Source organism: Sciurus vulgaris, assembly GCF_902686455.1.
Source record: "Sciurus vulgaris genome assembly, chromosome: 4".
Lineage (NCBI taxonomy): Eukaryota > Metazoa > Chordata > Mammalia > Rodentia > Sciuridae > Sciurus > Sciurus vulgaris.
The window spans coordinates 16,521,541-16,544,930 of NC_136464.1; the positions used below are offsets into that span (position 1 = coordinate 16,521,541).

Genomic DNA, 23,390 nt, shown 5'->3' on the forward strand with positions numbered 1-23,390 from the left:
TTTCCTGAGTTCAATCAACATAGATTTCTTCTTTTTTGTCTATTTCTTAGTTTTTCGATTTTTGAATCTGGATGTTTTTTTCATTATTCCTAAATGCTGTTTGAGGATATTTAATTCAGTATGGAGCAAATGTTAGTTTTTGTCCATTTTGTGATTGTAAAAGTGAGACTTTTCAGCAGCATTTCAACTCTGAATTGCATTCTCAGATTTTCACAGTTCTATATGGATGTGAGCTGCTTTTCCTTTTCCTCTTCGTTTTCTGTACAGGGTTCCCAGTTTGAGAGTGCCCTCTTCTGACAGTTCCTTTTTTTCTGAGTGGTTTTATTGGTGGATAGCATCTCTGAATCGTTCTCTTTTGTTTCTGCTAGATCCTAAACTTTTCCCTCCTATTTCCTTCTTCCCCTTCAGCTGCCCATCTCCAAGGGGAAACCACACCTTGCTTATATATGGGATTCTCTACCCACAGCAATACTTCTTAAATGGAAGAAATGCTTCCATCCTAGCCCTGTATGTTTTAAGAGCGGTAATATAACCAAATCTACATAGAGTGTTTTGCATTTTGTACTGGAGTTTCTCTTTCTGGGGGTGAGGAGGTTATTCTGTTTGTGTATTTCTTACCTGAGTTCTCTAAGCTACTTTACTTTTTCTTGGGTAGTTTTTTAAGCTTCCTCTGTCTCTGTTCTTAGCACCTATAGGCTTGTAGAAGCAGGATCTTTACTGGAGTTTAGTTTATTTCCCAACATACTTGTGATGTGAAGGCCATGATATTCTGACCCTGTGAAATGCAAGTCAGATACTGTTTTATTTGCTCTCCTTGTTGTTTTTATGTTTGGGGAGGGAAGGGAGGGAGAGAAGAGATGTTTAAAATTAGGTGGGCACCATTCTCCAAAACTGGAAGTAGCGCTGACAGATTCTTCTTTAACACTGTGTTTATAATTTATGTAAAGTACATTTCAGTTTTTATATGTTGCTCATTGGTTAAATAAATGTAATTGAGTTCTAAAATCAGTCCTTTACTTAATGGAGAAATGAAAGCAGTATTTTTTTTTTTTTTTCTTTTTCTTCTTTCTTTTGGTACTAGGGATTGAACTCAGGCACACTTAACCACTGAGTCATGTCCCCAGCTCTCCTTTAATATTTTATTTAGAGGCAGGTTCTCACTGAGTCTCTTAGGACCTCCTTAAGTTGCTGAGGCTGGCTTTGAACACTGGATCCTCCTGCCTCAGCTTCCCAAGTCACTGGAATTACAGGCATGTGTCACTGAGCCTGGCTAGGAGTATTTTTGAAAAGATGAGGAACAAGGGAAAGATGCCTACTATCTCCACTACCACTTAACAACGAGTTGGGGTAGAGGTGAGGAGTTGGCCAGTGTAATAGGACAAGAGAAATCAATTATAGGCCTAAGAATTTGAAAATTCCTATATACAGATGATATAATAACATATCAGGGAAATTCTGATATTAAAACACTACATCAAATAATACAAGATTCATGAAGGTAGTAGAATATAAAATCAACACATGGAAATCAATAGCCTTTACATATCCAAACAATAGTCAGTTAGTGATATAATGGTAGACAAACCCCATGTATGACAAACAGCCATATTAAACATACAAAAAGATGTTCAACCCTACTCTAAAATGCAATTTAAAATTACAAGATACCACTTCCTACCTACTTGATGGGTAAAAATTAAGAAGTATGTCAGAACATTTCACTGGAGTAGCAGTGGAAAAAAGAGGCACACTCACACACTACTCTAAGGAATGCAAACTAGTATGACCCTCCTGGGGAATCCGGCAATATGTAACAAAAGTATGTGTGCATGCAGCTTTGATTCAGTCACCCTGCCTCGAGGAATTGACCCTTAAGATATGCCACCAACAATACAAGACCAGTCATTGTTTATAACTGTGAAATATTGAAAAAATTCTAAGGGCCAATATGTAGGAGAGTAACTGAATAAATTACAGTACGTACACGGAGTGTTATGCAGCTGTGTTAGGAAGGCAGAAGGTTCTCTCAGAATGGAATGACTACCAGGATAGTTAGGTGAAAAAAGCAAAATGCACAAAAATATCTAAGGGAGGTTGTCAAAGGAAATAAAAATTACAGGACAGAAATGGGAAGGCAGGAATAGGTGGAAGGAATGAGTAGATGGAATAAGTACACCTTTCTGTTTAGTTCCCATTTATTTTACACACAAACAAACAAAATCAACAAAAGGGGGAGGGAGGCCTAAAATGGAATACAAACAGAAACAAATGAATCTAACTATACATCAAACGAATAACACAGATTCAGGGACAGGGTAGCCTAAGTTTTTGTTGTTATTGGGAGGTATTTTGGTGTGATAAGGAAGTGCTCAAAAATGAATGTCATGACCTTATGACAAAAGAAGGCAGATCTGGAGCCTGGCACAGTGGTGCTCACCTGTAATTCCAGCGACTCAGGAGGCTGAGGCAGGAGGATCTCTAGTTTGAAGCCAGTCTCAGCAACTAGTGAGGCCCTAAGCAACTAAGTGAGACAGTCTCTAACAAAATATAAAAGGGGCTGGGGATGTGGCTCAGTGGTTAAGTACCTCTAGGTTCAATCCCTGGCACTGAAAAAACAAAACAAAACAAAAAAGGCCCCACAGATCTGGGGTAATGTGAGTATTAAAATAAAGGATAGTAATGAAATAGACATTCATTGGATTAAATAAGAATCCATGAGTTTACATCTGTAAATATTTTATACATATCTGCAACATTTACCATACATCACAATACACTGTACATACTTTCCTATTATTCAATATACCTCAATGTTTCCTTGAAGATGATGATCAAGATGGCATCTGAATGACGAGAGGGTGTTCACTAGGTGAAGAGAGTGAAGGAGAGTCCAGGGAGGAAAACCAGCACATGCAAAGAGGTCACATGAAAGACAGAAGAGACAGCAGTGACCAAGCAGCAAACAAAAGGTGAGCAAGGGATGAATGAGAACAAACGCGAGCGGGTCAGCCTTAGAGTCGAGGTAAGGGTTAGAACTTTACCCTCATGGCGATGGAAGTCATTTGGGGAATAAAATCCAAGTCGCAAAGGTTCTCCCAACAAAACCCAGGACCTTCCCCTCCAACCTGTCCTTTCTACAGTGCTTCCTATAACTGAAGCACCATCATTCATCCACTTATCTACGTGGAAAAACTTACCTAGAATGTCTCTGAAATAACCAGTCAGTCCTCCCGCATTACTCACACTCAAACTAGTACCGAGCCCTATAGATCACATCACCTAGAGTAGTCTCCAGCCATTGTCATGCCTCACAGGGACTCCACAGCCTACCACAGATCTCCTAATCCATTCTTGTCCGCCACTGACTTATCTATCCAGGAGCCAAACTGATCTAAAAGAATGCAAATCTGACCCTGTCCCCCTCTGGTAGAAAAATCCTTCCCTGGTTTTCCACTGTGCTTAGTGTAACAACCAAATCTCATCTCTCCAGCAGCTTCTCCACACTTTCTCTTCCCCGGGGTATTCTAGCAGCCTAGCCTTCCTTTAGTTCCTCAAGAATCACCACTACCAGTAGTCCTCCATTACCCTCTTTTCCTGGGTTCAGTCACCTGCAGTATGATCACCATCTGTAATTTAAATAGAAAATTACAGAAATAAACAATTCAAATGTTTTAAATTGTATGCTCTTCTGAGTATGTAATGAATCCATCCCACCTGCGATGTAAATCACGCCTCTATCCAGGGTATCCACAGTGTATACGCTACCCACCTGTCTTAGTTATCAGACCAACTGTCACAGTATCACACAGTGTTCCTGTCACCCTTATATTACTTAATCATGGTCCCAAAGTGCAGGAGTTGTGATACTGGTAATCACATCTGCCAAAGAAAAATGTTTCTTTTGGGTGAACACATGAAAGTTCTTGACTTAATAAGGAAAAAAAAATTGAGGTTGCTAAGACCTATGGGAAGAATGTGTTTTTTTACTAGTCAAATTGTGAAGAAGGAAAAAGAAATTGGTGCCAGTTTTGCTGTCTAATCTTAAACTGCTAAAGTTACTTATGGCCAGAAGGTATGATAAGTGGTTAACAAAGGAAGAGGGTGGCAGGTTCTGGGGTTCAGTGCTTGCAGCAGTTCTGGGCACTCCTGGGGCGCATGTCAAGGAAGACTGTGTTCCTCATGCTCTCAGGCCTCGACGCCTGGTGCTCCCTCTGTCTGAAGTGTTCTTACCCTCTCTCACCTACTACAGCCCTGCCTGTCTGGTATACCTCTGGTTCAATTTTTACTTTCATAAGCGAGCTTTCTTTAATTCCCCCAGATTAAACTCCATCCATTGCCTTCATGGAATCCTGTAATTTTCCCTTTTGGCACAAATGAGAAACTGTACAAACATGAATGTGATTATTCAATTATATGCCCTCCTCGTTAGACTGTAATTTTTGTTAATTAAATAGGGCTCATGCATGTTTTATTATTCACCCTACAGTGCATAGTACATAAATAAGAAATAAAATAACAGGCAGGATTAAATATGGAAGAGACATACATATTTATAAATTTGTGGATGTCGCACTACATAAGCCAAATAGGACATCTATAATGATCTATATGCAAAGTGCACTGCCAGGTGTCTATACTTCCCATTTTTTTCAGTGTTAAGAACTTTAAAGTAGAGAGATTTTTAAAAAATTATTTAGCTTTTTCTGTTTATCATATATTACACACACACATATTTTATATAAAAATTAGGTTGTAAAAGTTTCTTACCTTTAGGAATCTTACAACACAAGGATCAAAACTACTCCATTTAAATATAGAAGAAAAGTAAAAGAGAGGAAGAAGGAGAGGAAAGAGAATAAGGAGGTAGGAGGGGAAGGAGGCAAGAAGAAATAGCAAAAATTATAATTGCTTCTAAAATATTAGTAATACAATAACTTTTTAAGATAAATCATTTTAAAAGCTTCGAGGGTCTTATTTTTCACATATATATACATATATTGAATAAAAATCTATCGCAACTATATATACTATAGTAGAAAGTACAATTTAATCATTGGCAATATAATAACCTGGGTAAATACAAACACTGAGAATATGTGGGGCATTTTTGAAGATGGTAAACTGAGACACTCTAGTATCTAAAAGAGAAGCACAACTTTACTAGACAACAGGCATGGAAGATCATGCCAGGCACAGGGGACCCTACAGGTCACGGTGTTGAAGTAAGAGGACACAGAGGAACTGAAGGAAAGAGTGGGAGGCTAGAACAGCCTAAGGGAAAAGGAAAAGGCCTGGAGAAGACGCTGCAGAGGTAGGATTTTAACTTCTATACTAAGAGCTTTGGAAACAGGAAATGAAGGGATCAAAATCACTTCAATTTAGACTGAAACAGAACAGAAGCAAATTTGAAAGACAAAAAAAAGCTGATATGAAACTACTGTTCTCACTAAAAATCCTGAAAATTTGCCATAAATTGACCAATATTTTCAGGGGCCTTAACTATGTAAGAACACAAAATAACAGACAGCTGAAAAATGCAAATATAAAGTATGTGCATAAAAGAGGAAACCCAGCGGCCTGACTACCTGAAGGGCCTACTTGTGAGAGCAGCTCCAGCCTGGTTCTGGGAGGGTGGATTGTGGGACGGTCTCCTCATCCCAGAACTGGCAGGAATGGCCCTTGATGCCCACGCTGTTTGTACAAACAATACAGTTTAAGCTGAACACCTGCTTTCCTTCTGCAAGTCTGGAATTTTGGAACATGGAGGCAAGAAGATGCCCACACGATCAGCCCCCAATGAAAAGCTTAGGTGCTAAGCTGTTCATAAATGTCCTTGGCTGGCAATCATCTCAAATGTTTCTCGATTTTCTTTGCTGGAGGAACTAAGGGTGTCCTGTGAGGACTTGGGAGCCTTGTGCCTGGTCTCCTCTGGACTCAGCCCCAGGCATCTTGTCCCTTTCCTGATTTTGCTTTGCATCCTTTCACTGTAATCAGTCACAGTCACAGACACAACCCTGTGTGGAATCCTGTGAGCCCGACTACTAAATAAACAAGGGTGATTTGGGGAACCCTGACTAAGTGAAACTACACTGACTCACTTAAAGGCGTAGTTTTACTATAAAATTAGAAGTACTTCCTTCTGAGTTTTAGTAAAATATTAAACAAAAAAAAAGCATATGCTATAAGATAGGATGCTAGTATTTACTCAGTAGTAACCTCACATTCAGGTTTTTAACAGTCTGATTCAGTCATACCCTAACATAAACCTAGCAATCACATGTTAAAAAATGCAAAGCTTTCCTGATAAATGTTTTCTTATAAAACAAGAGGCACTCTGCTAAATCTGGGTACCATAGAATAACATACCAACATGTACAGTGTAAAGTTAAAAAACTTAGAAACTCTCTAGTAGTAAAGAAAAAGAAATTGCTGAAGTACTTGCAAGTTTAATATATAATGTGCTAAATTATTATGAATTAGTGACAAACGTAGAACAGTTACATTCTTAAACAATGTTGAAACATCAGAATGACTCATCACTATTAAGCATCATTTACATTTTTCTTTAAAACTCTTTGCATTTATAATTTCTCATGTACTATGAGAAATTGCAAACCTGAGTTTGTTTATTTTGTGGTACTGGGGATTGAACTCCGAGCCTCCCACCTGGCTAGGCAAGCACTGTGCTATCTATATTCGCCAACCTTTTTATTTTGAGGCAAGGTGTCACTAAACTGATCAGCCTGGCCTCAAACTTTCAATCCTCCTGACTCAGCCTCGGGAGTTGCTGGGATTACAGGTCTGCACCACCATGACTGGTCAGCACAGATTAGAGGCATGCACCACCATGTCCAGGCAAACCTGAGTTTAAAAGCTGTTCTCCAGAGGAAAGAGACTGGGTTATAAACTGGGCCTCTTTCAAGGTGTTTTGAATTAAAAAGTACTTCCTCATTAGGATGAGAATTTTTGGCTTACTCAGAAAATGAACAGAACATTCCACAGAATTTAAAATACACTGTTGAATGTCACTTCAAGAACATAAATAGCACTGTAGCAGATATGTTCAGAAACATATCAGGTAGTAATGGAAGAAGACATTTAGCTACAAGAAAGCAAAGCTAATTAAGTGACAGCTTACTGAACTTTCATGTGGTAATCTCTGTGTACACCTTCTTTTGTGAATATGAATTAACTTATCTTCTGACAATATAAAAATCTTTTAAGTTACCAGGATTTCCATATAGTAGCATATTGTTGAAGTATGTTACTTTGAAATTACAAAGTTGAGACCACTTACAAAGCATTTTTTTAAATGCTTAAAAATTTATTTCACAAACAATATTCTAACAGCCAAATGCAGAAAAACAAATTAGTCAGTCAGTCTACTGTCCCATTCTATCAAATGAGCTATCTGGGTAACAAATCACTCGATGGTATGCTATTAACTAGCTCATTGAAGGGGTGGGGTGTGGAATGAAAGCAAAAAGAACAGTTCAAAAGAACCAAAACCTGATTTGAAGCATTTATTGCTTCTGTGATGTAAATACTCCCACTATGGAAGATTTCAAGCTCACAACGGGCTCATCCACTTACATAATCAAATGTCCTTCATGAGCCTGTGGGGATCAGTGCCAGTGCACTGCCTGCATCCCTCCTGGAGGGCATGAACTTGCCCTTAAAATACTCACCTTTAAAATAGGGTTAAAATTCCATATTTGTGTTATTATGGTTTTTTTTTTCCCCATTAAAATGTATCATTTTAACTAATTTTAAGTATATAATTCAGAGTACTATCGTACAACCATCACCAGCATCCGTCTCCTGAACTCTTCGTCTTGCAAAACAGAAGCTGTGCCCATTAAACAGAACGCCTCATTCCCCCTCCCCCAACAACACACCCCACTTTCTATGATTTTGACTGTTGTTAGGACTTTATGTAAGTAGAATCATGCAGAATTTTTTTTTTTTGTCACTGCCATATTTCATTTTGCATGATGTTTTCAAGGATCATCTATGTTGTCAGAATTTGCTTACTTTTTAAGACTGAATTATGTATGTGTGTGTGCATGTGTATCTATCCCTTTCCCCCTGGTACTGGTGATTGAACCCAGGAGCACTTTACCACATCTCCATCCCGTTTTTATACTGAGACAAGGTCTCACTGAGTTGCCTACGCTGGCCCTGACTCGCCATCCTCCTGCCTCAGCCTCCCTGGTAGCTGTGATGTGGCATTCACCATACACTCAGCTAAGGCTGAATGATACTCACTGCCTCTCCCACATTCCCAGTCTTAGCTGTGATGAACGATGCTGCTTGGTAGGTCTATTCAGATCTTCTGTTTTCTTTGCAGTTTGATCTTTTCATCTGGATTACCTAATTTGTTTGGCATAATCTCTTTTATAATAAAACCAGGAGTACTGTCCCCACTTTTATTTCTGATTTTAGCAATTTGAGTCTCCTCTCTTCTTATCTTAGTTCATCTAGTTAAGTTTGTCAAATGTGTTGATATTTTCAAAGAACCAACTTCTGGCCTTTATTATTTTTCTAATTATCTATATTTGTTCTGTTTCTCTCTTCCCAAATCTTTATTATTTCCTTCTGCTAGCTTTAAGTTTAATTCTTCTAATTCCTTAACATTGTAAGTTAGGTCACTGATTTAAGATATTTCTTGATTCTTTTTTTTTTTTTGGAGGGACTGGTTCTTTATTTCAAAAAGACACTTGTCAATATTCAGTATCAAAACAGTTGCACTATTGGTTTCTCTTTCTCCCAACTGGCCCCAAAGAGACCACAACAAAGGAGAGTACATTTTAAGCCAATAAGCTGCAGGATGTATACCTAACAGACCTCACAGAAACCTCATCTAAAAGTGGGGATTGGGTTGTGAAAGAAACATTGAAAGATCAGCACACTGCCAGCCCAGACTGCAGGACTCTCACAGCCAGATGGGGTGGCCAGGTACCCCAGCCCCAAAGATGCAAAGTTTCAAAATAATATAAAATTTAAAAAGTTTTGTACACGAGCTATTCAAGATTCTCTAGCACTGACTGATACAAAGCACAATGAGATGGCACTTTTAGAGACAGCAGCTTCAGACCCAGAAAAGGGTGATGAGATGAGTTTCATATGGCTAAATCAGTGGCAAAAACATAATTTTCTTTTTTTCTTTCTTTCTTTTTTTTTCAAGGAGACAGGACAGCAATTAAGTGGTCACCTCAAGATTAAGGGGCCCATGATCCATTCTGTGAACACCTGCAAGGGGGTAGAGATGGGAGAAAAATTTGGTCTCAGGGCTAAGGATATGTATGGCTCAATGGTAGAGCATTTGAGGAACATGCAAGAGGCCCTGGGTTCAATCCCCAGCACCACAAAAACAAAAGGTCTCAGAGGTCTCACCTTCTTAATTTGGTCATTTCTGATGAAAAAAATAATAATAAGTAAAAAATAAGAATAAAGTTGTCTAAAGATACCTTAAAGCTAAAAACAAAACAAAACCTGAATAGCACAGTTTTTGTTATTTGGCTAACTCCTCTTGGAATCACCTTTCTGGTTTGGCTGGTACTTTGCACAGAGCAATGAGGTTTCCCATAGTGCAGTCTTTCCCTGGGCTCTGTTTGGCTTTCAGTAAGGCAGGCCCATTCCTCTTTTCCTTCTCTACAGAGAGGGCAATAGGGATTAGGCTGGAAAGTTACCTTCCAAAAGTGAGAAAGGAATTAGATTGCTGCTTCAGAGCTATGAAATTATTTGGAATGTTTTACAAATGGTTACTGTAACAACAAAAAAAGTAATTACAAAATGTGTACATCACAACATGCTTTTAAAGACACTTTGCGTTGTGCTCACATTCCCTTAAATGTTGTTCCCAAAAGTGCTCAGCCTTTAGCCCAGCTGGAATCTCTGGGAAGAGGCAGAGACAGTTTGGTGAAAAAGACAAGGGGGTGGGGGTAGAGGGGGTGTTGAAAGGAGAAAGCAGCCTTCCAGTTAAAGATCAGCCCTCAGTTTCAAGGTCAGCTTCAGGCTGGCTGGCCTCAGGCGAAGTAAGGGTCAGAGGGAGGAGCAGCAGCAGGGCGGGACTGGGGAGCTCTACATCTCATTCAGGTCAAGCAGAGTCTGGTCCAGCATCCTTTGTGTACAGAGGTGCTCCTCTTTGGTGCATTTCAGCTTATCTTCCAAATCATCAATTGTCTTTTCCAGTTTGGCTACTGATCTCTCAGCAAACTCAGCACGGGTCTCTGCCTCCTTGAGTTTATCAGTAAGAATCTTTATTTCTTCCTCATATTTGTCTTCTTTTTGAGAGTACTTTTCTTCAGCAGCATTCAGACACTTCAGGTTCTGGTCCATCAGTCTGATCTGCTCATCCATCTCTCGGCAACGGGACTCTGCCAGCTCAGCTCGTTCCTCTGTGCGTTCCAAGTCTCCTTCAATAATCACTAACTTAGGAGCCACCTCTTCATACTTCCTATCTGCTTCTTCTGCAATGTGCTTAGCTTCTTTGAGTTGGATTTCCTGGAGTTCCATCTTTTCTTCATCTTTTAGGGCCCAGTTTTCAATAACCTTCATACCTCTCTCACTCTCATCAGCAGCTTTTTCTGCTTCCTCCAGCTTTTGCAGGGCAGTAGCTAGACGCTCCTGAGCACGGTCCAGCTCCTCTTCAACTAGTTGGATCCTACGGTTCAAGGAGGCGACCTCAGCCTCAGCCTGTTCCCGGGCCCGCCTTTCTCCCTCAACTTCCCGTTGGAGGCGCTCAGCCCTCTCCTCAGCATCATCAGCTTGCTGCTGCAGAACCTGGATCTTGCGCTTCACCGCCTCGACAGTGGTGATTCCGGCCATGGTGCCCACCCAGCCGCTCCTCGATATCCGCCTTCTGCCCGATTCTTAAAGTAAGTGTTCATAACTACAAACTCCCCTCTTAGTCCTGCTTTTACTATGTGCCATAAGTTTTCTCTTAAGTATTTTCTAATTGCCATTGTGATTTCCTGTTTGGTCCACTGGTTGTTAAGAGTATCTTATTTAATTTATATAAATTTTTTAACTTTTCGATTTCACTTTTTATTGATTTCTAACTTCATTCTGTTGTGATCAGAGAAGAAACTTCATAAAATATCTTTTTAAATCTTCTGAGACTTACTCTGTGGTCTCACATATGATTCATCCTGGAAAATATCCCATGTGTACTTGAAAAGAATTGTGTAATCTTGATATTGGGATGGAGTATTCTGTGTCAGTTAAATCTGATTGGTTTAATGTGTTATTGGAGTCTTTTATTTCCTTATCTTCTATCTGGTCATTCTACTGAGAATGGGGTACTGATTTCTCTAACTACCACTAGAGAACTATGTACTTCTCCCCTTGATTTTTGCTTCACGTATTTTGATAGTATTAGTGCATAGGTTTTTATCTAACTCTATTTATCTTTTATTAATATATAACATCCTCTGGTCCATTTTGTCCAATATTAACAGTCCTCTCTGTTCTCTTTGGGAGATTATTTGCATGGATTGCTCTTCTACATCATTTTGCTTTCACCTGCTTGTATTTGGGATCTAAAATGAACCTCTTATAAACCACATATAGGTGGATTATGTTTTTACATTTTGCCAGCCTCTGCCTTTTGATTAGAGTTTAACCCACTTATGTTTACATTAATTACAGGCTTTGTCCCAGCTGAAGAGCAAAGAGCCGCTGGCAGTGTGGATCTCACTGCTGCTCAGGGTTTTTTAGAACTTTAGCTATCAAGATGGGCAGAATTTTCCTCGATCATATTGGTGGTACCCATCTGCTTTCGTGGGCAAACTGTGACACAATTCTGACTAACCACTCAGAACTCATATCCACTTGGTTCACAGATGCACTTGGTTAGAGCATTTCTTTCTAACAAGGTAGTTAACCTACAATACAGTGAAGTTCAAGATCGGGTCATGCTCAGTGGCCGCCACGATTTGGGATGTGAGTTGCAAAAACTGCAACAGCAAACTGGATGGATCTGAGTTTGCTCCTGAAGACAGTCAACGTTATAAAGAAGGCAGTGTGATCCTGGAACATGTTCTAGTTTGAGAGAGTGAGGGGTTTGAGGAGCACATACCATCCAATAACTCTTGAAGAAAAAGAGATAAATCCATCTTTTCCCAGGACTCCTTCACTGAAAACAAAATCTACTTACATACACTGTCACCACAGTATCAGAGTCAGATACACAAACAGTGGAACGAGAGGTTGTGAGAGTCCAAGACGGAATCTTTTTTTTTTAATTTTGTATTTTCCATCCAACAGCAGTGTGTAGAGAATATCATGCCGTTGCTGTTATTTTTTTTTTCCCTATGTTTACATCTTGAGGCAGAAGAGGCTCTGCAGCTATATGGTGGGCTATGTGAGGAAAAACTCTGGGCTATTAGAGTGGAATAAAAGTGTTTTATGCAAATTTTGAATGGACAATATGTCAAGTGCATGGTTTTTAAACTTATTTGGGCTTCATTTTAAAACTTTTTTTTTTTTAACCCAGTTATTTTACTTGATTTGTCAGCTTCAGAGAAGAGCTCCGAGTCCGTGCCCAGCACTAACGGCACAGCGTCGGCATGGTTCATGCTGGCCCGCGCACCATGTCCCTGTTGGAGATGCACTGTAGCACCAGAACCCATTCTTCCTTGTCAGTCTGGACCCAGAGATGTCACCATTCCTAGTTACTTGTCACCACATAACTGGTGTTGACTGGAAACTTTTTCTGAAATGGGGCAGAACTGATTGGTTGTCTTTTTCCATGTAACTTAAGCATAGTAATAGAAATAAAGTAATAATTGGGGAGAAAAAAAGTAATCCCTGACAGGGGACACTGACCTCTGTCATGTCTCTGTCATGTGGCTATGTGTCCTACACGAGCTGAGCTTTTTGCCCCTTATTTCCTATATTACCTTTTTAGTGTTCAGTTGTTTTTTTTTTTTTTTTTTTGTACTAAATGTTTATACTGTCTTCTTGTTTCCTATAGTGTATATTCTTTAGCTTTGTGTATGTGTGTGCACTTACCATGGGAATTATATTTAACATACAAAAGTTATCATACTCCAATCTGAATTTATACCAAGTTAACATCAATAACAAAAACAGGTATCATTTAACATTAACAATTCCATGCCTGACCCTTTCAGTTGTTGAGGTCACAAAATTTCATCTTTAAACACTGTGTATCCAAAACCATTTCGGTGGTAAGACTGGGAGGGCTTGCTTTTTTTTTTTTTTGGCACTGGGGCTTGAACCCAGAGGCACTCAAACACTGAGCCACATCCCCAGCCCTTTTTATTTTTTGAGACAGGTTCTCACTAAGTTGCTTAGCGCCTCACTAAATTGCTGAGGCTGGCTTTGAACTTGCAATTCTCCTGCCTCAGCCTCCTGAGTTGCTGGGATTACAGGTGTACAATACCGCACCCAGCTTCACACTTCCCTGTTTCTCTGTATGACTTAATTTTTTTTTTATTGAAAACTGAATAGCTGCATCAAATAACATGATAACTCTCCCTCACCAAGATTTGCTGGTTTTTTGAGGATTTTTTTTTTTTTTTTTTTTTTTTGTCTGTTGTTATTTTGATTTGGTTTACGGTGTTTCTGCCAAAGATCATCCTGATTATAAACTTAAGGTCTTTCTGGATCTTTTCTGAGTCTGTATCTTCCCTTGGTCAAGAACAATGACTTTCTAAGTTTCTTTATTGTACAGTTGTGACAGGATGCTTAGCCCTCAATGTCAGCCTCCCATGACAAGAAATAAAGGGGGAAAAAATAGACACCAGCCCTTACGATACCTTGGAAGTCACCTGAGTCAGATGGGGAGGGGCTTGCAACAGTGTGGGAAGGTTCAACAACAGTGGGCACTGCCTCTCTGTCTGCACCTCCATGACCAGAAGGAGCATCAGCAGAGCACAGATCCAGATATTTGCCATGGTGCTGAGCTGAAGGCTGGGTAGCTGCTACTGTGTTCAGAGCTGAAACTGATGAAAATGAAAGTACCTTACAGTCCCAGGCCTCTCCTAGAAGCCGGAAGCCTTTAATAGATTCCAGAATTCCAAATCAGACAGACTCTGCCAGTGTTAAGTGTTGTCTAGGTGGGTACAGATCCCTGTTACTTTTTACTCCTCCATCTCCCCAGAGTTTTTTATACTTAAAATGTATTTTACTTTTCAGAAGTGTACTTGCATGTAAAAATATTATGTGCATTCATAAAAACAACATTTCCAATAAAGTGGTAGGTAATTAAGGTGTTTCTATTTGAGGAAGTCACTGAACTTGCTCCAAGTGTGAGGTTCACCAATTAAGTTAACCAAATGCCATTCAGGAGTGATCTTAGGTAAGGAAATGGTTAACCCTGGGATTCTTAGCCCAGTGTGTGGTACCCTTCTAAAACACAAACTTATCACCTCACCCTCCTATTAAAAGCCAAACAAATCAAAAACAACCTTCAACATCTCCAGATCCTCAAGGGAAGAAGTCTAACCTGTTAAGAGCGTTACATACGGCACTTCACGACGTGGTCCTAAACTGCCTCAGTCTCCTTTTACTTTCACAAGCTCTTACGATCCTGCCACACTAAATGATTCAGCTGTTCATGGAGCAAGAATCTGATTCTTGTGGGGCCGGCATGACCCTCTGCCTGTTTTCCTTCTCAGCTGCCCCCTGCTTGCTTCTCAAGTTCTAGCTCAGTTCTCTCCTCTCTGACAAGACCTTCCCAATGTCTGTGAGCAAAGCCAGATACCCTTTTTCTCATGAGTTCAATAATGCTTTTTATTCAACTTAGTTACATTATTTCCTCATTAGAAGAGTACAATGCACATAATTCATGCTTTATAAGTGTGCCAGTTTGAATAAGAAACACAAACATCTAAAACCTAAGGAATAATGATATATTTTTTCAGAGAGATGAATTTTTGAAAACAGAATATAGCCACTGGGAATATTTCAGTTCTCAATAAATCTTTTGCTTGGTAATTTTAAGACGCAATCTGTTATGACTTAAAAGCATTTGAAGTTTCATTTGTACTTTATATCTAGATAATCACATTTTTAAAAAACTAAATTTCAAGATATTCTTCATTTTTTACATGTCTATTCCATCTTTAGTCTCACAAGATCCATGACCCTATCTCTTTTTTTATCTCCACCAAAAATCACTATCAATTTATTTAAAACTAATTAAATGAAACCTTTAATCAATTTCATTTACTCCCATGTGGTTTTTGAAAAAAAAATCTGATAATTTTTCAAACTTCTACAGTAAATACTAAATATAATCTCATTCATTTTCAGAATCTGTAAATGTGCTCTGGAAAACATAAATTGTAATAAATCACTTTTTAATGAAGTAGAGTCAAAGGAAGAGCATCTGTTATAATATTTTGCATTCCTCTATAGTTCTTGTCATTTGCTATTCACATATTTCTAGAGAATTGACCTAGAACTTGCACTTCTTAATAAGAATAGTATAAAATCAGGGCCAGATATTTAATTTTTTTCAAAGAACAAACTTAGACATACAACACGATCTTTTTAGATACCCAATCATGAAAAAAGAAAGTTATGTGCTTACCCTCTGAGATAAGGCTTATCTAAATTCAGGTTCTTGAGTTAGGCAAACCATTATCACTAAGTTTAACCCTTCATGAAAAGGCACAAGGAGTTAGTTCTTAATCCATAGATTAGAGACTGTACTTAGAGTCACTGAAGTCTTTCAAATGCTCCTTCTCCTATGAGCAAATGAGCCAGCGACTCCTCCAGTGCCTATGCCAGGGCTGTCTGTTAGAAACTCATGGGTAAAAAGTACCTTTATCAGAGTGCGTGTGCTCCAGTGCATGGAGATCAGGCAATAGGTGAATACAGTTTATGCAGCAGTAGGTGAAGAAATCAAGGATGACCACTTTCCCACACAGATCCTTGTAGACAGAAATAGGCTCTTCTGTGTTCAGCCATGCTAACCCTGAAATTTACACAGAACAATTACGATGGTAAAGACAGATAATTTATCTGAAACTTGCCATTCAAATGTGAACCCTTGTTTTTTCTAAGACCAGTGCAGATAATCAAACACCTTAGAAGATGATGACACTATTCAAAGTCTGTGGCAGTTGAAATAAACATTATTTTGTTTATAAGAACCACTGTTTTCTACCAATAAATAAAAGAAATACAAGACATGATGAATCTTTGAGACTGTAACTAAATTAAGTGTCTATGATGTTAAGGATACATCAAAAAGGCAAGTTTGTAGAGGTTAAGACCCAAAGAGGGAAGAAAGAAGGAAAGGAAGGAATGGGGACAGGGTAGGGGAGTAAGAGGCACAGAAGGTGGGAAAGCTGCTTTTACAAGGCAGTATGCAAATATAGCAAGAAGCAGCTACTACATTATTTCAGACACAGTATAACAGTCTGTGCATGAAAGGGGCAAAAATATCTTTAGGGAAAAATGAGGAAATATCAGTCATTAAGAAGGCCTAATTGCATACACAATTAGGTATAAATGAGGTAGTGAGAATGAAGCTCAAGCTTAAAAACAGTAAGACAGGACTAAACATCGAAAAGGAGCAAAATGCTTAACATATGAAATAAACATAAAATGTCTAAGCCAATTTCATAAGAGAAGCTGAAATGTACTATAGTCATATGAGACCCTAAATACAAAATAAAATATTTTAAGTACAAAGTTGGAAGTAACATTAATATTGATGAAGAACGAGTTCCCTTCCCTCCAAAGAAAAATAGGATCTCATTAATCTGTACTTTTGTAAATCAGAATTTGTAATTACTTGACTATGATTCAAATTTTAACTCTGTACATGAAGAGTTTAATACTAAAAGTACAGCATCTCCAGTTAACCAAATTTAAAAAATAAAGATAAATTCATTGCATATAAGTAAATAAAGGTAGCTATTAAAAATATTAATTACATATTGAACTCAAAAATATTTTATAGAAACTTAAAACCCAAACTAGGTGGAATAAATACATGTATTTCCCCCTCATCCATAGGAGCTGTGTGCCAAGACCCCCAGTGGATGCTTGAAGCCACCAAAAGCATTGAACCTTAATATTTCAAGCCATTTCCATTGCAACCACACAGTCTTCTGTGCCCGAGTAATTTCCAGTTTGAGGTGTGGCAGCAGAACCAGCACCACTTTCCTTCTTCACAATTTGACAGATAAGAGACTAATTCTCACCATAGGACTTAGCAACCTCGGGATGGGATTTTTTTCTTACTCAGAACTTCCACCCTCACTTAAGAAAGCCCTTTATAGCTTCTCTGCAGCATATCCAAATTGCCAGCGTCACTACTCCTGTACTCGGGGACCATTATTCAGTAAAGTAGGGGTTACTTGAGCACAGCACTGTGGCTCTGCTACATTCAATCTGATAATCAGGACAACTACTAAGTGTCCAAGAGTGGGCAGAATACAGAGCAGGGATACAGACAAGGGGGTGTTTCACATCAAGAGACAAAGGGATGATTCACATCCTGGGCAGGACACAGCAGGAAGGCACGAGATTTCATCCAGCTACTCAGAACAGCACACAATTTAGAACTTATGAATTATTTAATTTGGAATTTTCCATTTAATATTTTTGGACTAAAGTTGCCACATGTAACCAAAACCTCTTAAAAAGGGGGCCTAATGTAGTAACAACTAATAACTGGAATTACTTAATTAAAATAAAATTCTAGAAGAAAATTTTCAAGTCAAACTAGTATTTCTACCAATAGGCTGAACTAGTGAGGTGTCAGGGAAGTTCTATTATCCGTTTTGATAAAAGTGTTAATTATACGCCAGATCAAGCAATTATACGGAACTATTAATTATACCTACTAATTATATTATTTATTTTTTGAGAGGGAATGCTGGGAATTGAACACAGGGATGCTTTTTGTGCGTGCGTGTGTGTGGTACCAGGTTGAACCCAGGTGCGCTTAACGACTGAGACATCCCCAACCCCTTCTTTTTTATTTTATATTTTAAGATGAGGTCTCACTAAGTTGCATACGGCTCATTAAGTTGCTGAGGCTGGCTTTGAATTTGTGATTCTCCTGCCTCAGTCTCTCAAGTCACTGAACTTACAGGTATGCACCATCATACTCAGTTTATACCTACCAACTAATATAAATTTCCTACTCCAAGGTATTTATAAATCTGCTTCCATGATTTTTTTTATATACATTGTCAAGATTGATAAGTTGAGAGGGTAGAATTATATTTTAGTTGTGCTAGATCCTTTATAATAATGGCCTAATGTATTTGATATTAACAAATGCATTTTATAATAAAAAATGAATACAATAAGCTGCTAACATTTAGTAAGCTCTCCTGTTAATTAAGAACTTCACATATATGGCCTCCATGTAATAACCTGGAAGATAAATACTAGTTCCACTTCACAAATGAGAAAAGTCAGGCTTGGAGAAGTTGAGTAACTTGCTCAAATATTGTACAGCTAACAAATGGAGTAATAGGGATTTAATCCCAGACCTGCCTGAATCCATCCATTATACTGCATGGCCTCCCATAAATATTGTTTCTTCTAAAAAAAAATGAACCAAGCACTCAGTTTTTGAGAGTAAGTTATGTTTATGACTTGATTATAGTGTACTGATAAGCCAAGAAAATATTCATTTCTAGCATGCTCTCCTCAATAATCAGGTCTAGTAGTAAAATTAGACAAATACAAAGTCTGAATACTTTATTATGTGTATTACTTATGAGTCAGAGGCCAAACCTCATCATAATAAAACATACATATACATATATACTATTATAAACACAAACAAGACTAGAAAATAAAGACACTCCCAAATCCTAGCTGGTGTCTTGCTAGTTTATAACAGTATAATATATGGCTATCCTTTAACAAAGTTTTTACAAAATATAAATACATTTGCATATGTGTGCATAAAACACTTGGAAGTTTCTCTGATGGGATAAGCATTTAAGTACTGGACCCAGGAGCAGTCTGTTTCTGAGGTACATCCCTAGCTTTTTTTAGAATTTATTAATTTCTATAAATTTTCTATTGTTTAAAATTTTTGCATTCCTGGGAACTGAACCCAGGTATGGCTTTAGCTTTACTGTTGAACTCCATCTCCAGCCCTTTTTATTTTGAGACGGGATCTCACTAAATTGCCAGTACTGACAAGTTTTGAAGTTGTCCTTCTCCTGCCTCAGCCTACAGTGTCCCTGGACTCCCAATTCTTTTGTAAGTATTCCTCGACATTTCAAATCCAGTATAAGATTAATAAAAGAAGCAGTGGTGGTGGTGGCTCATGCCTGTAATCTCAGTGGCTTGGGAGGCTGAGTCAGGAGAATCCCAAATTCAAGGCCAGCCTCAGCAATTTAGCAAGACCCTATACCAAAATAAAAAGGGCTGGGGATGTGGCTCATTGGTAAAGCACCCCTGGGGGTTCAATATCTAGTACCAAAAAAAAAAGAAGATAGCACTTTTCGAGGTGAGTGCAAAAGGCCTGCAGACACCCAAGCCTGTTGTCAGAGGAGGTTCGGATATACCTCCCATGAGATTAACCGAACCCTGCCACAACCAACCAATTAACTATACATGTGGTTTCAATGTCATGCCCGGACACATGCCAACACCACCAGACAAAACAATGCCACTCCCAACCAAAGAAGGCAAAGAACGGTTTCATTTCCAACTGCACTTCTGGGAGTATCTATTCCCCTTTTGTTCCAAACAAGTGCACAACCAGGATTCAGGTTAAAAAAGTTTCAGATTCTAAAAATGAGAAGTTTCACGACTCTGGGCTGAGAAATACGGCCAGGCTGTCAACAAGTAAACACGGGGTCTGCAGACTGCAGCTCGACTCTGGCGGTTCTCAGCGCAAGTTACGGGGCCTTCCTAAGCCTCAGTTTCCTCCGCTGCAAAGCAGGACTTGCAAGGGCGCTTCACTGGGCTGCGGAGGGGCCGAGATCAGGTCCCCTTAAGAGTCGGGCACTGGCTGTGGCACGAGGCGGTCAGTAGACGTCAGCCAGCAGGACGTGGAGCTGGGGACCACCAGGCCCGGGCGGGACCCGGGGCGGAGGGGCCGCGGCAGGTCCCCGCCCTCCAGAAGCCCACCGCGCGCCGCGCGGGGACACCCGGGGCCGCAGAGCGCGCGAGCTCGGGGCTCGGGGCTGCGGCGAGCGCGCCGCGCCGAGGAAGGGGAGGTCCCGGGCGCGGCCCCCTCCCTGGCCAGCCCCTCACCTTCCGGGAACTCGGGCACCAACAGGTCCTGCTCGCGGCCGTCCACCTTCTGCAGATACTGGTAGACCAGGCCGTCCTTCTCCTGCTGCGTGACGGCGTCCAGCAGCGCGTACTCGAGCGAGGTCTGCGCGGGCAGCAGGCCCGAGAGGCTGCTGCCCCGCGCCGCGGGCGCCGCCATGTTCCGCCGGCCCGGAGGCGGCCCGGCCCCGGGCTTCAGAGCGGCGCCTCGGCCTCCGCCCCGCCAGCCCCGCCAGCCCCGCTGCGCGCCAGGCACGGTTTCTCTTTTTCCAGCATGCGTTTCAATGCCAGAGTCCAAACAGCCGCAACTCCCGGGCACGTAACTAGGCTGCGGCCGCAGCCCACCCCGCCCCTTCCAGGTCCCCTCGCGGCGGCCGAGTCTGGACGTTCAGAGCGCCAGATTCAACAGGGGAGAGGCCTGCGGGGCCGCCTTCTGCATCGCCTAGGGACCCCTCCCCAACCCTCCGCTTTGGAAACTGAGAGGTTTAAAAGCAAAAATAAAATAAATAAATCCATAGGAGTTAAAAGGGCACACTTTTAAAATATTCTCTTTAGAGTTCCACTTTTAGATCAGGGTCAGCCGATTCGACACAGCTCTGGCAACGAGAAGCAGTTCCCGCCAAGCACCCAAGGTAAAGGGGTAGGAATGTCCTCGAGGGAGAAAGCTTTTTAAGTCGGGAATGACTGGCCAGTGGCTTTGACTTGTACCCAAAAGCTGCCTTTTATGACCTTGGGAGTGCTGAAAGTGCGGGCGCGAATAGACTGTCACCGGAGCGGGCGGTGGGGGCGCGGAGGGCTGCCGGCGCAGCTGCATCTGCTTGCGGGTGCGGTGGCAGGTGGGTGGCCACGAGGGACTTTGAGGACCGGCCTCTGAGTCTTCTGAAGGGGAGAGCTCTGACGGCTCTTTGGGAGCTGGCTGCGCTTAACCTGGGGAGAGTTAAGGCCGCCCTCGCTGCCCTCGCAACCTCCAGAGGCCAAAGAAGCGGGTGGGAGGCGTCTGGCAAGGCCCCCGAGAGGAGGCTGGTGGAGAAAGGGCCGACCCCGTGCGGGACAGACAGCCTGTGTGGTCCGGAGTGCCGAGTGTGACCGCAGTACAAGCATCATATCCCATATTTACACTTTGTTCACTGTTCAGGGTTCATCCCTTGCTGAAGGAGGAAGATACTGGACCGACCCAGGAAACTGCAGATATTGAATATCCTCAAGTCTCGGATGATGGACACTGATCATACACTTATTTGATTATAGTGTGACTAGTTTCACGAGTAAACCGAGGAGGCCAAGTAGTGTTTCGAACACTTACTGAGCTCATGGCCCAGGGATTGTACCTGAACTTGTGTTATTTGGACATTGGTCCACGTGAGAGAACTGACAGTAACTTCATAATAGTTTTACAAAGCTTGCTTTAAGATAAAGTTTTTGAACCTATACTTTCCATTAGTGCTTAATTTTTCAAAGTATAGTTCTTATGTTTATGAACCAAGTTCTGGAAAAGACCAAAATACCAGAATGAAATAGCAGCTGCAGTGGGAAACTTTACAGGTGCTACTCCTATGGTGGGTTCTCTTGGTTTTGTCATGGTATTAATGGAGCAGCAGGTGTTCCTGGGCCTAGGGTTTGCAATTTGCCAATGTACAAGTTGGAAAAGCTCAAGGTTCCCATTGAGTTCGTAGATTTTTTTCATTACTTTTGGTTTATTTCTCCAGCAAAAATAATTGTTTAAAAAATTTATAACAAGATATGGACTCAGTTTACTAAAGATTAATGCTTCTGTAATGGTAAAGTCATTTTGCCATGTTAGAAGACACGTTTTTGGAAGAGGACATCTGGGAATACAAATCTAAAAGCAAACCAAAACTAGTACATTCAAATAATTGCTCTGAAAATATTCCAAAATCTGTTGAAAAAGCAACAGATGGCAAATACCAGTCAAAACGGAAAAGAAACAAAAAGAGAAACATAGAAGCTAAAGGAAGAGTGGACTGTGAAATGTGCCTTGGAGAAAAGGATTGCCAGGCTTCTGTATCTTCCAGTCAGAATTCAAGTTGCGGAGATGGTATTGGCCAGTCCCAAGACCAGGTGACTACTCCAAGAAGGCACCGTACTCACAAGCTCAAGCAAGTGTCCCCAAAGACGCGTCCAGTTCATGATGGGTACTGTCCATATTGCCAGATGCCTTTTTCCTCACTGCTAGGCCAAACACCTCGATGGCATGTTTTTGAATGTTTAGATTCTCCACCACTGTCTGAAACAGGTAAGGTTACAAAAAGATTCTAGGCTAAAAGGACTGCATGGGTTCAGACGTTATCTGTCCAGTGAAATGCACAAGGCAAGCAATAAGCCAAAAGAAAGATGAGATACTATCCCAGTCGATCATATCATTGCAAAGAAAGTTACAAACCTGAAAACAACTTTTTTTTTCTTTTTTTTTTCTTGTATGTGTGTGTGTCTGTGTCTGTGTCTGTGTTTGGGGGTGGTGATCGTCAGAGGGATGCAGGGAAGGTAATACTGGGGATTGAACTCAGGGAGATCTACCACTGAGCTATATACCCAGCCCTTTTTTATTATTATTTTGAGACACTCTCATTAAATTGCCCAGACTGACCTCAAACTTGGAATTCTCTTGCCTCAGCCTCCCAAGTCACTGGGATTGTAGGTGTGCTCACCACACCAAGCCTGAATGCGTTTTATTTTTGCATAACAGTTCCTGAACATCTCAATTATTTTTTATAAATGTTAACTGAATCCTTACTGTGCTAGGTACTTTCATTCTTATGTGACTCACAATGAACATACAAGGTAGTTGATATTGAAATTTTATAGATAAAGGCTCTTAAAAGTTAAATATCTTGGCAAATTTATTATCTTTTTTGGAACTGTTGTAGAAAAGATAAATACATCCTGGTTTCTAAACATGGTTATGTTGTATTCATCAGGCTAGTGTATGGGAAGAGGAGCTAGGAAGGAGTCTTAGTTGATTTAGGTGTAATTAACAAAAAATGTGCCAAATAACAGAAGTGATGCTATATTTTCGTTATCTTTAAACGTAAAGGTCATATTTAACATGAAAAAAATTCTACTTGAGATATATGGAGGAGTTGGTTGACACATTTTAAAGTCATCTCAAATTATTTTGAGGAAAGATTATTTGAAGA

The 23,390-nt window shown here is 40.3% G+C and overlaps 3 protein-coding genes and 1 pseudogene across 9 annotated transcripts in view; 2 read left to right on the top strand and 2 right to left on the bottom strand.

The window, feature by feature from the left end:
• The window catches only part of NHLRC2 (NHL repeat containing 2), a gene marked incomplete at its 5' end in the record, with an annotated part of 56,589 nt that extends 36,194 nt beyond the window's left edge, over window positions 1-20,395 (bottom strand). The window contains 2 exons of the mRNA XM_079138088.1: window positions 15,800-15,952; window positions 20,218-20,395. Coding sequence (XP_078994214.1) covers window positions 15,800-15,952; window positions 20,218-20,395 — 331 coding nt within the window. The remainder of the gene's footprint in view (window positions 1-15,799; window positions 15,953-20,217) is intronic.
• LOC306660026 (tropomyosin alpha-3 chain-like) lies at window positions 9,739-10,869 on the bottom strand. Of its 2 annotated transcripts, XM_079138090.1 has the most exons (2): window positions 10,699-10,864; window positions 9,739-10,564 (listed from the first exon to the last, which is right to left on the bottom strand). In XM_079138090.1, exons 1-2 carry the CDS (start codon window positions 10,764-10,766, stop codon window positions 10,084-10,086), a joined length of 549 nt encoding a protein of 182 aa, XP_078994216.1. In that variant the 5' UTR covers window positions 10,767-10,864; the 3' UTR covers window positions 9,739-10,083. The 2 variants fall into 2 exon arrangements, with proteins under 2 accessions (XP_078994216.1, XP_078994215.1); XM_079138089.1 differs by having other exon boundaries at window positions 9,739-10,869.
• On the top strand, window positions 10,877-15,786 carry LOC306660027 (protein yippee-like 5; annotated as a pseudogene). The gene has a single exon. The product of its transcript is annotated as a protein yippee-like 5 (transcript).
• Window positions 20,396-20,741: 346 nt separating the features above from the next.
• DCLRE1A (DNA cross-link repair 1A) overlaps window positions 20,742-23,390 on the top strand; it is a 33,452-nt gene continuing 30,803 nt past the window's right edge. For all 5 annotated transcript variants that reach the window (XR_013763528.1, XM_079138084.1, XM_079138083.1 and 2 more), the window contains exons 1-2: window positions 20,742-20,867; window positions 21,371-22,489. Coding sequence is in view for 4 of the 5 variants with exons in the window: in XM_079138084.1 (XP_078994210.1) it covers window positions 22,030-22,489 (460 nt within the window). In the remaining variant the exon portion in view is untranslated. The remainder of the gene's footprint in view (window positions 20,868-21,370; window positions 22,490-23,390) is intronic.